Raw genomic sequence first — 15023 nt, 5'->3', positions numbered from 1 at the left:
GATGGACCTTAAGGGCACTATGCTAAGTGAAATAAGTCGGGGGGAGGGAACTAAAGCAAGTGATTTCTTTTATATGTAGAATTAAAACCTAAAAGTGAAATACAAAGCTCATAGATGGTTGCCAGAGGTGGGGAGTGGAGGGCAGGAGAAATAGGGGGTCAAAATGTAAAAGGAAAACAAATGCAGTTGATGTCAAATCCCATAGGGGTTTCTGTGCACAGCCGGGGTTGAAGATTCACGTAGAGACCCAGCAAAAGGCTGCATCTAGAAAGGAAGAAATGGAAGGATGACATGAGGGATGGGGGCAATATGTTGATAGCTTTGAAATGTGGAGAAGTAGTTTGAAGACAAAACAGAGGAACCAGTGGACAGAAGGGCACGGAAAGTGACAGGGCTGAGAGAAAACTGACCATGGTGACTTTCTGTCAGTGGATCTATACGTTGCTGATGCCTTCTGTTAGAAAAATCTATCCCTGTAAATTCCCGGATCTGGACAATTATTTGAAATGGAAAACCCATAATGATCAGAGCTAAATATTATTGTTACCGTAATTATAGAGATAATGTGAATGCTGGTATTTTTAAAAATAAGTGCTTTACAAACCTTAAGTATTTTAGCATTCTCAAGCATCAGAGTGGTTATAATATTATATTTCATTAACATATGGGATACATTTAACAGAAGAGTAACATTAATCATGATTATACTGTAGTTGAATGAGAGGAAATATTCATTCTTTAACATTTTTTAAATTTTGGCTTTGTTTTTAATAAGCATTAAATAGCGTTACCTTCATCTGTGAATGTGCTAATCCCATGAGGGTTAAATGAAGACTGATCGAAGTTACTTCCAGTGACCCTCAGTTCTAACACTTTTGGATCTTCTTCATTCAGGTCCATCAGAAGAATTTTGCCAGGCTTATCAGGTGCAAAGCTCTTTATTCCAGGATATTTTAATCCCTTACAAAACATGAAGAAGAAAAAAATAGGCACATTACAAATACTTCAAAAGCTGATCGAGGTGGTAGATAGCACATGGGGTCATACTGTCTGCTTCACGTCACAGGGCCACATGGGAAGCCTCTTGGTTGGCTTGTGCGATAGGCCCATGGGGGTTCTGGAAGCCACGTGTTCCACCACTCCACCCCACACAACACACTGGCTCGGACCCTTCCATCACCAGCAGCAAAGCCATATGTGTCCCATACCACAGCTCCCAACTCATGAGAAAGATCAAAAATGGAAAAGTAGACCAACTGGGCAATTGCTAATGGGCTTCAATCATATAAGCAAAGAATATGGAGAGAACATTGGTTATGGTTTTTAAAATGTCTCCTGGCAGGTTCCTTGGAAGCATCTGAGGGACAGAGTTTTAGGGGAAGTCTAGTGAGCCCAGAGACAACTTCTTTCTTAGCCTTCAATTAGAACAACACAGCTGTTTTTTGTTTTAGATGCTGGGGTCCCATATAAGATTTTGCTTGGAATATGTTATTCTGTTGCTTTAGAAAAGGGGTTTGCAAGACACTGCTGGAGAAGATGACTAGTCTTCCATCTTCATAGGAGAAAACTGGACTAAATAAACTACAACAGCCAGCAATGGGTGTTGCCTTCTGTGGTTTCTGAGCTATGTCACCACCACCGTGGTTTGTATGTAGAAGAGGTTCAACAAACATGGTGGCTTCACTCTTCAAAGTGTGGACATTGTGGAATGGCCTATCAATAATTTTAGATTAAAGGGCTTATTTTGAAAAGTGTGAAAGAAAAAGGTAAAATCTAAATGACATGGGGAGGGATATATAGAAACATACACCCAATTCAGTAAATACTTGACTATACCACTGAAGTGCCTCAAGGGATAGACCATCGATGGAAAGCCATTCTTGAACTCATTGGACTCAGAAATTGCTACAATGGAAGATAGGGTAATATTCGAGTTCAGCGTACACACAGGAGTACAAATATGCCTAGAAGGCATACAGCCATAATTTTAACACTGGTGTAAAATGTATATACTGTTAGTTTTTTGAACCATATGACTGCATATTTTATTTGAAGGTGGGCATTGGTAAATAGCAAGCTTAAACAAAAGACTTAAGCTGCTGGATCTAGAACATGGTGTAGAGCACTGTAAAGAAAGAAACCACTTACAGAGCTAATGAAAGCCAGTCCGTTAGGGAGTATCTCCAAGTCTTCAGAGCCAGTTTCTGCCAGAAAAGAGAATAGTCAGTACAGAGTGTTGTAGACGATTGCAGGGAGCTAGTGATCCTTTTCTTTATCGCTCTTCACTGGAAAATGGGGCTACATATTTAGCTCTTATTTGATAGATTCAGAATAATTAACTCTTTCATTTACTTCTTCAAATTGACTAATAGGATTCTATAAAAATTAGAAGACACTGATATAATTAAGTGTAATTAAAACTTACACTTAATATGTATTTTTTAAATTAATGGACTAGAACTTTTTCCTCAGACTCTGAAATCTACATAAAGTTCATGGAAATTCACAAAATTTATAAAAGGTACAATTATTTGAAAACAGCTCGCTGTTGTGTTAAAGACACAGTGGAAACTACCAACATATATTAATACTTAATTCCAAATCCAATAAATTCTTTTGAGAGCCATATTGGAAATATAGGCAGATTCCAAATGCTTCAGTTAAAATGGGGATACATTTCAGAAGAACCATGAGAGACGATGGACTCTGAAAAACAAACTGAGGGTTCTAGAGGGGAGGGGGGTGGGAGGATGGGTTAGCCTGGTGATGGGTATTGAGGAGGGCACGTTCTGAATGGAGCACTGGGTGTTATGCACAAACAATGAATCATGGAACACTATATCTAAAACTAATGATGTAATGTATGGGGATTAACATAACAATAAAAAAATTTAAAAAAAATGGGGATACATTTCATATGCAAAATACGCATCCACTATTAATTATAAGCATCAGTAAAATATCGCCAAGCTAATTATACTTTCCATGTACATTTTTAAAATCTCTATCAACCTAGAGACAAATGAGACTTTTGATTTTGTATTGATACTCTTAGTGGAGATGTTTGTTTTTCAAATATCCAGTGATATCTAATATCAATATCATATTTGTTTTCTAGAGAAAGATTGCACTGTAAGATATCTGGCCAACCTTTTTGATGCTGACTGAATAAGTCACATGGTCTAGCCTTTCCTTCCTTAGTCAACCGAGATAAATAATTCTAAACTTAGCAAAACAAAACATAACATCCAAAGCATGGATCTCAAACAAGTTGTCCTCAAATAACAAAATTGGTTGGTTGAAACCAGATGGGGACTTGAGTCCTATGACACTCCCTGTTGGTTGCCTACAAGCTGCTATTCCCCTAGCCTTTTATCTTTGCTGACAGGGCCTGCCTTCCCCAATGGGAGCCCCATAATTACTTTCCCAGCTTCCTTTGCAGCTAGGGCCCCAGCCTGTTGTCTATCTCTGACTAATGAGATCTGAGGGGAAATCTGCTGAGAACTTCTGGGAAAAAATATTCTTCCCCCATATTTAAAAGAAAGATGCATGAGGAGAAGTCTTGTGGTAACTGCCAAGGTGTGTGAGGGCTTTTTAAATTTTGTCCCTTTACTCACTGCTTTTTCTCCTTCCCCTGTCCCTCCCCTGGAATCTCCTCAAGTTGTATTACCATAAAATCAAACATTGTTCCCACTTACTGTTTTTGCTAAACTGACCAAACAAAAACAAACTATGAAAAACCGTCAATACCTTGGCCATATGTTGGTGAAGTCAAAAGTCAAGTACGTTGGTATTTATAATTAACTACTGACTTAATCATTCTCTCCTGGTTCATGGTTCTATTTTTTGAACAAAACTAAACAGGTGTATTAATCAAATCAATAGCAAGATAATACTGCAAGTTCCAATGAGATACTTCCTCCTCTCTACATACTTACCTATTCCTTTAACTAAATTACAGTTAGGAAGTTCGACTGGTGTTACTTCTCGGAAGGCATTAAGTCGTGTTCTGGGGGAGGAAAAAAAAGGAATAAAACGCACCTAAAACTATTCAGAAATTGCAATTAAGTTGCAAAAGTTAGCCGCCAATAAAGTTCTCCTCACCTGGACTTTGCCTGAGTTTCAACCCTGGGATTAGCGGTCCCTGGAGTCTAAGTGATTCTACCAGACAAGGTCAGAATAAGACCTGTGGGGCCTCTGGGTACATTCAGTGTTTATTTAGCTGAGGTGGACTGATCCACAAAGGAAATACATCATGCCCTCTCCAGAGCTCTGCCCACTTTGGCAGGAATAGGAACTATTTCATCAGCTGCGTAAGGAGTCCTATGTGGAAATTTGGGTTAAATAGCAACATGGTTCCAATTTACTCCATTGATGTTTTAGGGCTGCTGACAGATGGGCCTCCTACCCATCTGCCCAGTCTGGCTCCAAAGCCTGGACTGGGCATCTGCTTTGGGGTGTGTCACTTGAAAAACACAGGTGTGCTTAAAGGGTTTATAACTTCAGAAAATCATACCCAAGGCCAGCATATAAAAAGACATTTCACACACACACACAAAAGCAACTTATTAAATTTGAGTGCATAAACATCCCAGGGAACATTTGAGCGAAGGACAAAAGAAAAAAGGACAGATGTGGGAAGGACGTACCAGCCGGCTGCCTGAGCAGAGCAAAACTATTGCTGAGGCATTTAAAAGAACTGGCCCACAACATCAGCACGGCCAAGAGATTTAAACAATCAACATTTTTTTGAGAACTAATGATACAATATGGTCTTAGCGAGTAGCAACGATTATTGAAGAATGCCCAGAAATCTTATTTGGCTAAAGATAGGCTGAGAAATTCTTCACTTGCCTTACTGATAATTTAGTCTCACAGAGGAAGAGGTTGGGCTAGGGGACACTCTGGATAAAATTCTTAAGATGGTATAAAATGATAGGAATTTGGGGTGCTCCATCTTTCATCCAGAAAAAATGTAACATGTTCCTACTGCCATGGCGCTGGCCATCAATTCCACCTTTGGAGAGGGTCTGACCTAACAGGCTGGGAGTGGGATCTAGCAATTAGCTTTGTTAATCATTGTTAACAGGAAAAACCACAGTTTATCCTGAAGCACAACCAGAGTGGAGAACCACCAGCCCGGGTGCTAGAGCTCCAGAGATGAATGAATAGCTGAAGAAAGCCTGGCCTGTGAACAGAGGGTGGTTCCCTGAATGATGAACTTGAATTTACAAAGGAGACTTCAAGGGAAAGTTGGGATCTGCCCCCATGACCTGAGAAGCTACAAGGTATTTAAAAAATGGGAATCTGACATTATAATTACAAAAGTTCACAATAAAGAAATAAAAAGGAAAAGGACGATGCATTAGGAAAAGGATTTTGCATGGCACACACACACACACACACACACACACATACCCTAAAACAGGTTCACAAAAGAATACTCATCCTAATACATGTAATACATTCTTAACCTTTCTATTCAATTCTATTTCATTCATTTTAAAATGCTGGCCATAATCTACTAAATTTGATTTATGAACCTCCATTTTGGAAAACATTGGTCTAGGGAAAGCTCAGTGAATATCCGTAAAGTGCCCCAAGGGATTCAAAGGACAGCACAAATGATGTTGAAGTTGCAGGTCCTCTAGAAAAGATTCGATGACATGAAATCACTGAGTGGGCCAAGACTTGTGAAAAATACCAAGGATAGCCAAATTCGATTTTCTTAGAGCCAAAGCCACATGGGAAGAACAGGAGCACTGCCTGGTCACAAGGCCCATCAGACCTGATGGGATAATAGGAGGCAGAGAAAAGCAGAGCAGATCAGCCCCTACCCTGATTCAGGCTTCTCTCTCATGCAAGACCATCTCTGACCTGGAAAAGGTAGAATAATCACAGTCAAAGGGAGCCCACGGTAGCTAAGGAGGCATGAAATCAGCACTCAGTTGCTTTGAGTTCAAATGTGTGGCCCCAAAACAAGTCATATCTCAGCAGAATAATCACCAATACTACAGCTCAGGTACTGTATAAACCCTCATTTAATCCTCCAACCCCTTCCTGAGGTTTTATCTCCCCGATTTTATGGATGACTAAGTTTAAGGGGCTTTCCAAATCCGCAGGCTTATGAAGTGGCTGAGTTGGGACTGGAACTCAAGTGAGAAGGCAAAGCTCACCTTTGGTCTTCTGCTCAACACGTACAGGCAACACTGCCTAAAACGGGAGGAAGCACCAGAAGACAATCGCGCCTGTGTTACTATAATCCAGCTCGTATTTTTCTATCTTAATCTTAATTATCAGGAAATATCTGATCAAGGGCTTGCTTAGGTTCAAATGTTCCAGGTCTAAGGGATAAAATTCAATGTCTGCGGTGTGCCCCTGATTCATAGGCCTCTGAAGTCTGGCCAGAAATCACACAATCCCTGCTGTGAATTATTCTTCGCAAATATGTGCTTGCTTCTCACAAAAGAAAGTGAGGATCTTTAGCTTATGCATTAAGAAATCCACTCTGGAACTTTCCTTGGGGCCATATTCAGCCTCCTCAGTCTACTTTCTGCCACTATACACTCCTCATTCCTCCATTATTCCTCATTGGGACCAACTGTGTGCCAAGCCCTATGCTAAGGGCTCTCGTGCATACTTCCCCAATTAATTTCCTCGTCACGTTTGAGGCAACAATTAATATTTTACCTGATTGGTAGGTAAGAAAACTGAAGCAAAGAGAAGCTATGTGGGTTGCTTGTTGTTGCTTATTTCAAATGGTAGAGATGGGATTTGAAATGAGGTGTCATGATACGGGGCCCTTTTCTACATATCAATTTCACACCTCTTTTCCTTTGTTCCCACTTCTCCCTCTGCCTAGAACGCCCATACCTCCTAACCCCGGGGGGAAAGACTCCTTCTCATGCCTTTTTGTAGCTCCTCCTGGTCTTCTGTGATAGGATTAATAACTCCTTTATCTGCATGAACCTCCTCATCTACATCTATCATGTCTCTGACCCTATTGTTTTGTAGTTATTGGTTTTTGGTCTTGTGGCTCATAGTAAACTCTGAAATCTATGAGTGAATACTGCATCCTATTCATCTTTGTGACCCAGCAAGGACCCAGCACCGGCAGAGAGAAGGTCGTCCGTAGATGTCTGCCGAGTTGTTTTGTGGAATTACTAGGCTGGTGCATCAGATGGAGAAAGTGGTGTCAGTTGTATTGATAGAGAAGGCTGGAGAGTTATTTATTCATCCTTAGCCTAGGGTCAGTCACATGAGACATTATCCTAATATATATTCAAATATCACTCATTAGGTGGATCATCTGTAGGTGGATTTTTGCAATAGCATATGGCAAAAAATAAAGCTAACATTTACAGAGTACATTTCATGTGCCAGATTTTATATTTATCCTACTATGATATGTACTATCATCCTATAAGTTTTAGGTGGAGAGACAGGCTTAGCATGGTAAAGTGACTTGGAAGTTGCAGAAATGGCACCCAGCCCAGTTCTGCTGGAATCCACCACTGCCCTCTTCCCACCGTGGTGTGGAATGTGGAGCGGGCGTGGGGTGGCAGAAATGCTCACATTAGCTTTGCAGTCTCCTTCTAATGCAGGGAAACAGTGGTCTCACACGTCACAAGCAGCAACTCAGGAATGGGCAAGTTGCCATAGAGATGCAGGGCTGCAACATTCCACACCGCTAGGGCGCTGTTTATAGCCTAGTCCAAGGCATTCCTTGGATTTGCGCACCCACACCCTACAAGGTCACAACAGCTGACTACAGAGCTGGGCAGGGGAGACTACTGACCCAGGGGAGCTCTCTCGGTCCCTTCCTCGGTGCTGTTATCACCTCGAAAGCATTAGGGAACCCCCTCAAGACACCTTTTAAATCCTTTCACAAGTTCCCACCAGCCCCAGACCTATGTAATCTCACGTGAACCTCCCCACTCCTGTCTACTGGATCTCTGAAGAACACAGGTTGTATCCACTGTGGGGGGTTGGGTTGCTCCTGATGCAGGTGTCAGGACATATTCTCTTCCCTTCTCTTCCTTGGGCAGATTCATGATCTTCTCTGGGACTCAAGGGCCTTACCTCTAAATGGTAACAAATGTTAATTTACCCATCCTCCAGAATCTCTTGATCTGGTTCTAACATGGGTGATATAGGATTTGAATGTCCTTTAAAGAAGTGCATACAGATCCCTTGGGGGAACTTGTTAAATGGTGCTGATTTGGATTCTGTAGTGTGGGGTGAGGCCCGAGATTGTGCAACGAGATTGAGCTCCCAGCTGATGCTCATGCATCTGGTCCACAGCCCCTTTGAGGACTGAGGCTTCAGGGCCTTTCAAACAGGGAGTGCAATTTCCCTTCCTGCTCCTGTCTGGGCTGCTCCCATCCTCCATCTCCCTAACCACCATCCTCTTGGCCCTGCATCGTTCCTATTCCCCAGGTTCTTCTAGATCCCCTTTCCATTCTAAAACCAGAGGTTCATCTCACTCCTGCTTTCCTCTTGCCTTCTCAAATGTCTGATTAAAGGTAGAAGTTTTTTTTTCTTTCATTTTTAAATAAGATTTTTTAAATTTAAATTTTACTTAGTTAACAATTTTGGTTTCTGAAGTAGAATTTAGTGATTCATCACTTACATACAATACCCAGTGCTCATCACAACATGTGCCCTCCTTAATACCCATCACCCATTTAGCCCAACACCCCACCCACCTCCCTCCAGCAACCCTCAGTTTGTTCTCTATCCTTAAGAGTCTCTTTAGTTTGTTTCCCTCTCTCCTTCGCCCCGTCCCTTCCCATATGTTCATCTGCTTTTTTTTTTTTTTCTTAAATTCCACATATGAGTGAAATCATATGGTATTTGTCTTTCTCTGGCTGACTTATTTCACTTAGCATAATACATTCTAACTCCATCCACATTGTTGCAAACAGCAAGAGTTCATTCTTTCTGATGGCTGCGTAATATTCCATTGTATATATATTCCACATCTTCTTTATCCATTCATCTGTTAATGGACATTTGGGCTCTCTCCATTGTTTTGGCTATTGTTGATAATGCTGCTATAAACATCAGGGGTGCATGTATCCCTTCAAATCTGTATTTTTGTATCCTTTGGGTAAATATGTAATAGTGCAATTGCTGGGTCCTAGGGTAGTTCTATTTTTAACTTTTTGAGGAACCTCCATACTGTCTTCCAGAGTGGCCCCACCAGCTTGCATTCCCACCAACAGTGTAAGTGGGTTCCTCTTTCTCTGCATCCTGGCCAACACCTGTTGTTTCCTGTGTTGTTAATCTTAGCCATACAGGTAGAAGTTTAAGGACTAAGGTTCCATCCCCCCTCACTGGATCCAGGTGCTGAAAATAAAGCAGTAAATTCTGAATTCCAAATGAGACTCCAGGTCTTCCCACTGAGGCAGCCCCACAGCACAGTGTCTCCTGCAGACATGCTATCCACAATGGGAAACCGCAGGCAAGGCCAACAAAGGGACTCGCAGGGACTGGTGTTACATTGGGCTATCATCATAGCGTACTTTTGTCCTTTCAGAAAAATCAGAATCAGAGGAGAGGCCCAGAAACGAAGGCCAAGTTCCCCTTGCTGCCCAAGGACAGGTCCCAACTTTTTCATGTTGAAATTTGTCTTGGTGCAAGTCAATGCTATCGAACAGTCCTTTTCAAACTGTATCCCAGAGAGTCTGACAGGGAGATTATAGATGGTACCAAGAGAGGGGAATGGAGGTGTGGGCAAGTAAGTCTGTGAAATGATGACTTAAAGCAAAATCGTTTTGTTTTTGTTTCTGTTTATTTGTAGCTGAAGGATTTTTCAAAGCTTTCAATATGCCAGAGTGCCTGCCAATCTCTAGGAAAAGGCTACAATAGATAACACTTCCCAAATTTATATGTCCAAGGAATGTGCTTTTTGTTTTTGCTTTTTTGTTTTGTTTTTGAGGAGCAAGTCTTGTGGCTCATGGTCTAAGGAACAAATTTGGGGAAATATTAAAGTCGAATCACATAAGCTCAGACCACATGTTGAGAGAGAAACTTTTCAGGGTTGGGGTAGTAAAGCTATGCTTTTACACAAAAACATACACAAAATGCCTACAGTCTCCATTCTTAGAGTAAATTAAGGAAGGTAAACCAGAAAGACAGACCCTCACTCCTTCCTGGCAGATCTGTAATCCTTCGGAAGACATCTTGGTGTGGGGCCTCTGGAAAAGTGGGGACAGAAGAAACCCAGGTACAGATGCAAAATTGAAAGGATAAAGCCCACAAGGGGTGTTAGATATTTATATCTCACTAATTTTCATCCCAGGATAATACCATGACCCACACATATGCTGGGGGGAAATATACATATATATGTATAATATATGTATATATGTATTAATATGTATAATATATATGTATTAAATATAATAAATACAATAGAGAGATTCTCCTTTAGCATCAAATAGTACTGTTTAATGAAAATCCACAAACCGTAATTTTTACATGATTTGAACCCCAAATCACTGTTACTTTTCTCTAATAGTTTGTGATTACAAAAATAATCAACAATTAGAAGAAAAAAACCCAATAGTTTGTAAAAAAAATTATTCTGAAAGAAAGCTTAGGGTCATGAAAGTTTTTTAAAAGGCTAAAATGTTCAATTTGGTTTTTAGTAATGTTTTACTTCAAAGTAAATAACAAGATATTGACTAAACCTTAGGAATTAGGATGGTCTCTAGACTTTGAACCCCTGTAAAGTTACCATGAAACTACTGAAACATTCTTAAAAACTAGCCCACCCACCCCCCTTTTACAGTAGCTAAGGGTTTATAAGTACTTTAAGGGAAGCAGAGCACTAACATGTATTCAATAGTTACTATGTCCCAGGCAGGATGAGTGTGTCTTATTGGTTCAGGCTTATTGAAGCCGAGAATGTTAGAGATGTAAAGTGATTTGCCCAAGATCCCATAATGGAAGGGACAGAGCGAGAACCCAGGACATCAAATGCCTGCGCCAGGGTTCTATCCTCCCCCCCACAACTACCTTCCACCACTGCCCAACTGGAGCGAGTAAGAGGTGGGGGCAGGCCCTCACAGAGTGTGTTTGCTCCCACCTGCTCTGTTCCGCATGTGTTTTGTGTCTCCGTGTGGCCTCAAATTGAGAATCCCCAAGTTGGGAAAGATTTATGGCCATTACGGGGCGGCTCCTTCCCTAACTGACCCAATTATCAGGGGAGATCCCAGGTCTGGTGCTCTATCTTGAAGCGAGAATGAGAGGTGATTCTGTAGCCAAGGCACACGGATCCTCATGAAAAATCAATCTGTGTATGCCAACAACTTGGCCATCACACCAGTGTGATGGGTCCCCTTCCTCCATCTCTCAGGCTGTGAACAAGGACATGTTTTCAACCTGCAGGATGCGCATCTACAACTTACCTGGGGACTTTCAGTTTAAAACTACACCCCACTTTCAGGGGAGCTCCTGGGGTGGGCGGGGTGGCAAGGACCGGGGCTGCAGCCCTCACCACAACCCAACTTACTGATAAGAAGCCCGGTGATCCCTGAAGAGTGCCAGTCCCAGCCCCAAGAGGGTGAGCATCATCAGCTTTGCCATGGTTCAGACAGGAACAGAGACTGGGCTGATACACAGACTGCGGGAGACTGGCCCGCCTGCAGCCTGAGCCCCGCCCCTCCCCTCTCCGCAGCACGGAGGGCACTGGCTTGGGATCAGCACCAGAGGCCAGGAGCTGCGTGCTCCCTGGAGACCTTGAAGAGAGGAGATAGGGAACAGCTGCCCAGACCCTGCAAGAGGTGGAGAGCATGCCGGTTGGTGGAAATGGAGAGCTGTAGGAAAAGAGAGCCAGGCTTTGATGAGCGCTCACTTTGTGCCAACAAGGTCCTAATCCCTGTGGCTCAGAGGGGTTCAGTAATGGGATCACCGTGACTCAGCCAGAAAAGGCATGGAAAGGAGAAAGGGCTGTGATTAGAACCCCTAGGATCTAACTTCATTCTCACCAGGCTACCACTGTGTGTCACCTTCAAACATCTGGATTTCAGGCATCTCAATGTCTGAGCAACACTTGTACATCACTGCAACATTCATTCATTCCGAGCACTCACTGGCCACTTATTGAGTACCTGCTGTGCTCTAGAAATCCATAAAATACATCACTACTGCTTATATAGTGCTGTGGGGGATGCATGTATGCATTATGGATATGCACATATTCTATGGAAAAGGATAAAACAGGGAAAAAAGATAAGGAGTACTGAGGTGCCATTTAAAGAATGGGAATTGGGAAAGGCCTCACTGTTAAGGGGATACTGGAGCAAAGCCGGAAAGGAGGTGCCTCTGTACACCCATGTCTCCTTTCTCTCTTGTTTCCATGAAGAAAGTGTTCCCTACTTCACTAAAGACCAGCCATTCCCTTTCTTTCTTTCCTTCTCAAGGATTTTGGACTCAGGTGCAACTTCCCTCTCCTGCAACATCCATCTAGTCCTCTTCTCTGGAATAATGTGATCAGATACCAACATGCGTTAGTGTGACTCATAGATTTCTGGGGAAAATGCTCTTTGACCCCACATTCTAACTCTTCCCTCTTTCTCTGCTCTCTCTATCTCTCTCGCTTTTAAAAACCTCTGAAATATTTGCCAACAGTTGCTGCTTCCATTTTATCACCTCTTGTAACAGATGAATGATGGCTGCAAATTCTTTGATACATCTCCTGTTGAGGAGTGGACATGGGACCTTGCCCTCAATTGGGTGCTGACTCTGTGAATGGCTTAATTCATAAAATTCAGTGGTGCTATTCCAGTTTGCAGGCACAGGCTTAGAGACGAACAGCTTCCACCTCTTGTCACTTGGAACACTTGCTCTTAAAACTTGAGCTTCTGCATCATAAATCTCATCACACCATTGGAGTGTTCACAGGAAAGGTTCTGAACACATGGAGAGGAAAAGTGGCCAGCCCTCTAGCCATCCACACCAAGGCAGCAGACCCGGAATGAAGCCTTCTTGGACACTCCAGACTAGTCCAGCCACCAACTGAATACCATTGAGTCACTCCAGTTGACACCATGTGGAGCAGAAGAATCTACCTACTGAGCCCTGCCCCAATTCCTTGCTCATTGTTTATGAGCATAAGCAAATGATTGTTTGATTCTGTAACTAACTTCAGAGAATATCTCCAATCTCCCATTCTCTACTTAATCCATTCTAATATAACTAGTGTTCCTTTGACTCAACTGTAGAATTTACTCTTTTTAAACTACCCAGAATATCCATGTTATCAAATCTGGTGGTTACTTCTCTGCTGTAACCATATTCAACTTGTAACCACGTTGACCACAGATCACCACTGCCTTTTCAAATGCTTACCTCTTTTGGATTCTGTGCTCCCACCCTCTCCCAAATTTTTCCTTACCTTCCTCATCTTCTTGGAGGGTCCTCCTGTCACTGACCTCTAAATGAAGAAGCCCTAGGACTTGCTCTAAAATATCTTCTTTTTTTACATTCTCTCTTGAGGTGATCCCATCAATTCCAGTGGATTTAAATAGGATCTGTATGCTGGTGTTTCCAAAATGTACACACCTCACTCAAGCTTGTTACTGGGGCTCTAATAAATCATCCTTGATCTTTCTAGCTAAAGTAGCACACCCCACCTCCAGCAACCTTTTGACATTATCCCATATCTTTCATTACTCACTGTTTTTGAAATCATCCTTTTAATTTCCTTATATATTTGTGGCCTGTTGCAGCCTAATGGAATGGAAGCTCCTTGAGTTTTGGGGGTGTTGTCTTATTTCCCACTATGACCTCAATGCATAGAAAGGAGCCTGGCAAAGAGTGGTCCTTTATTAAACATTAATGACTGGTTGGCTGCTGAGCCCTCAATTTGTGCTCACTCACTAGTGCCTGCCTGGTTTATACCCTCACTGGGATGTCTAATAGTCTCCTTAAAATGTGTCCATAGCAGAACTCTTGATTCCCCACCCCAACATGTTATGTCCTCCAATCTCTCCACACTTCAATAAATGGCATCTCTACCCTCCAGTTGCTCAAACCCAAAACCTAGGCATCCTCATTCACCCATCCCTTTCTCTAATACCTCCTTGCACCAAATATATTAGTCAATCCCATAGGCCTTCCTTCTGTATTATCTATTGCTTCACAACAAATTGTGTCAAAATCTAGCAGTTAAAAACAACACACATTCATTATCTCATAATTTCTGGGGGTCAGTGACCTAGGTGTGGCATAACTGGATATCTCTGGCTCAAGGTCTTTCATGAATTGGCAGCTGAGCTGTCAGCCAGAGTTGTTGTGATGGTTAATTTTATGTGTTAACCTGACTGGACTAAGTGATGCCCAGAAAGCTGGTAAATTATTTCTGGGTGTGTCTGGGAGAGTGTTTCTGGAAGAGATTAACATTTGAATCAATAAACTGAGTAAAAAAGATCAATCTTCATTAATCATTCATCATTCATCATTCATCAATTCATCATTCATCATTCATCAATCTTCATTAATGTGCATGGGCACATTGAGGGCCCAAATAGAACAAAAAGGTGGAGGAAGGACAAATTCTCTCTTTCTTTATTTGAGCTGGGACATCCATCTTCTTCTGCCCTTGGATATCAAAGCTTCTGGCTCTTGGACCTTCAGACTGAGGTATGCCGCTGACATAAGTTTGCTCACCCTTGGGATGAGCCTTCAGATGAGCGTACAGCTGTATTAGCCAGGGTTCTCCAGAACCAATAGTATAGATGATAGATAGATAGATGATAGATGATAGATGATAGATAGATAGATAGATAGATAGATAGATAGATAGATAGATATACAGGAGGAGATTTACTGTGGGAATTGGCCTACATAATTATGAAGGCTGAGGTATGCCACGATATGCTATGTGGAAGCTGGAGAGCCAGGAAAACCAGTGGTATAATTCAGTCTAGTCTGAAGGCCTGAGAAATGAGGGGGCCGCTGACATAAGTTCCAAAAGTCCTCATAAGTTGAGGACTCAAGGAGCAGTCAGGGAG

General features: G+C 42.1%; 1 protein-coding gene across 1 annotated transcript in view; it reads right to left on the bottom strand.

The window, feature by feature from the left end:
• The window catches only part of PON1 (paraoxonase 1), a 32112-nt gene extending 20517 nt beyond the window's left edge, over positions 1-11595 (bottom strand). The window contains exons 1-4 of the mRNA XM_032401249.1: positions 11522-11595; positions 3939-4009; positions 2149-2204; positions 792-960 (exon numbers count right to left, since the gene is read on the bottom strand). Coding sequence (XP_032257140.1) covers positions 792-960; positions 2149-2204; positions 3939-4009; positions 11522-11595 — 370 coding nt within the window. The remainder of the gene's footprint in view (positions 1-791; positions 961-2148; positions 2205-3938; positions 4010-11521) is intronic.
• Positions 11596-15023: the final 3428 nt, after the last annotated feature.

The sequence above is a fragment of the Phoca vitulina genome, unplaced genomic scaffold (assembly GCF_004348235.1).
Source record: "Phoca vitulina isolate PV1807 unplaced genomic scaffold, GSC_HSeal_1.0 scaffold4, whole genome shotgun sequence".
NCBI classification, from domain to species: Eukaryota; Metazoa; Chordata; class Mammalia; order Carnivora; family Phocidae; genus Phoca; species Phoca vitulina.
Note: the sequence above shows the minus strand (reverse complement) of the source record. Positions and strands in the feature narration are given on the sequence as shown.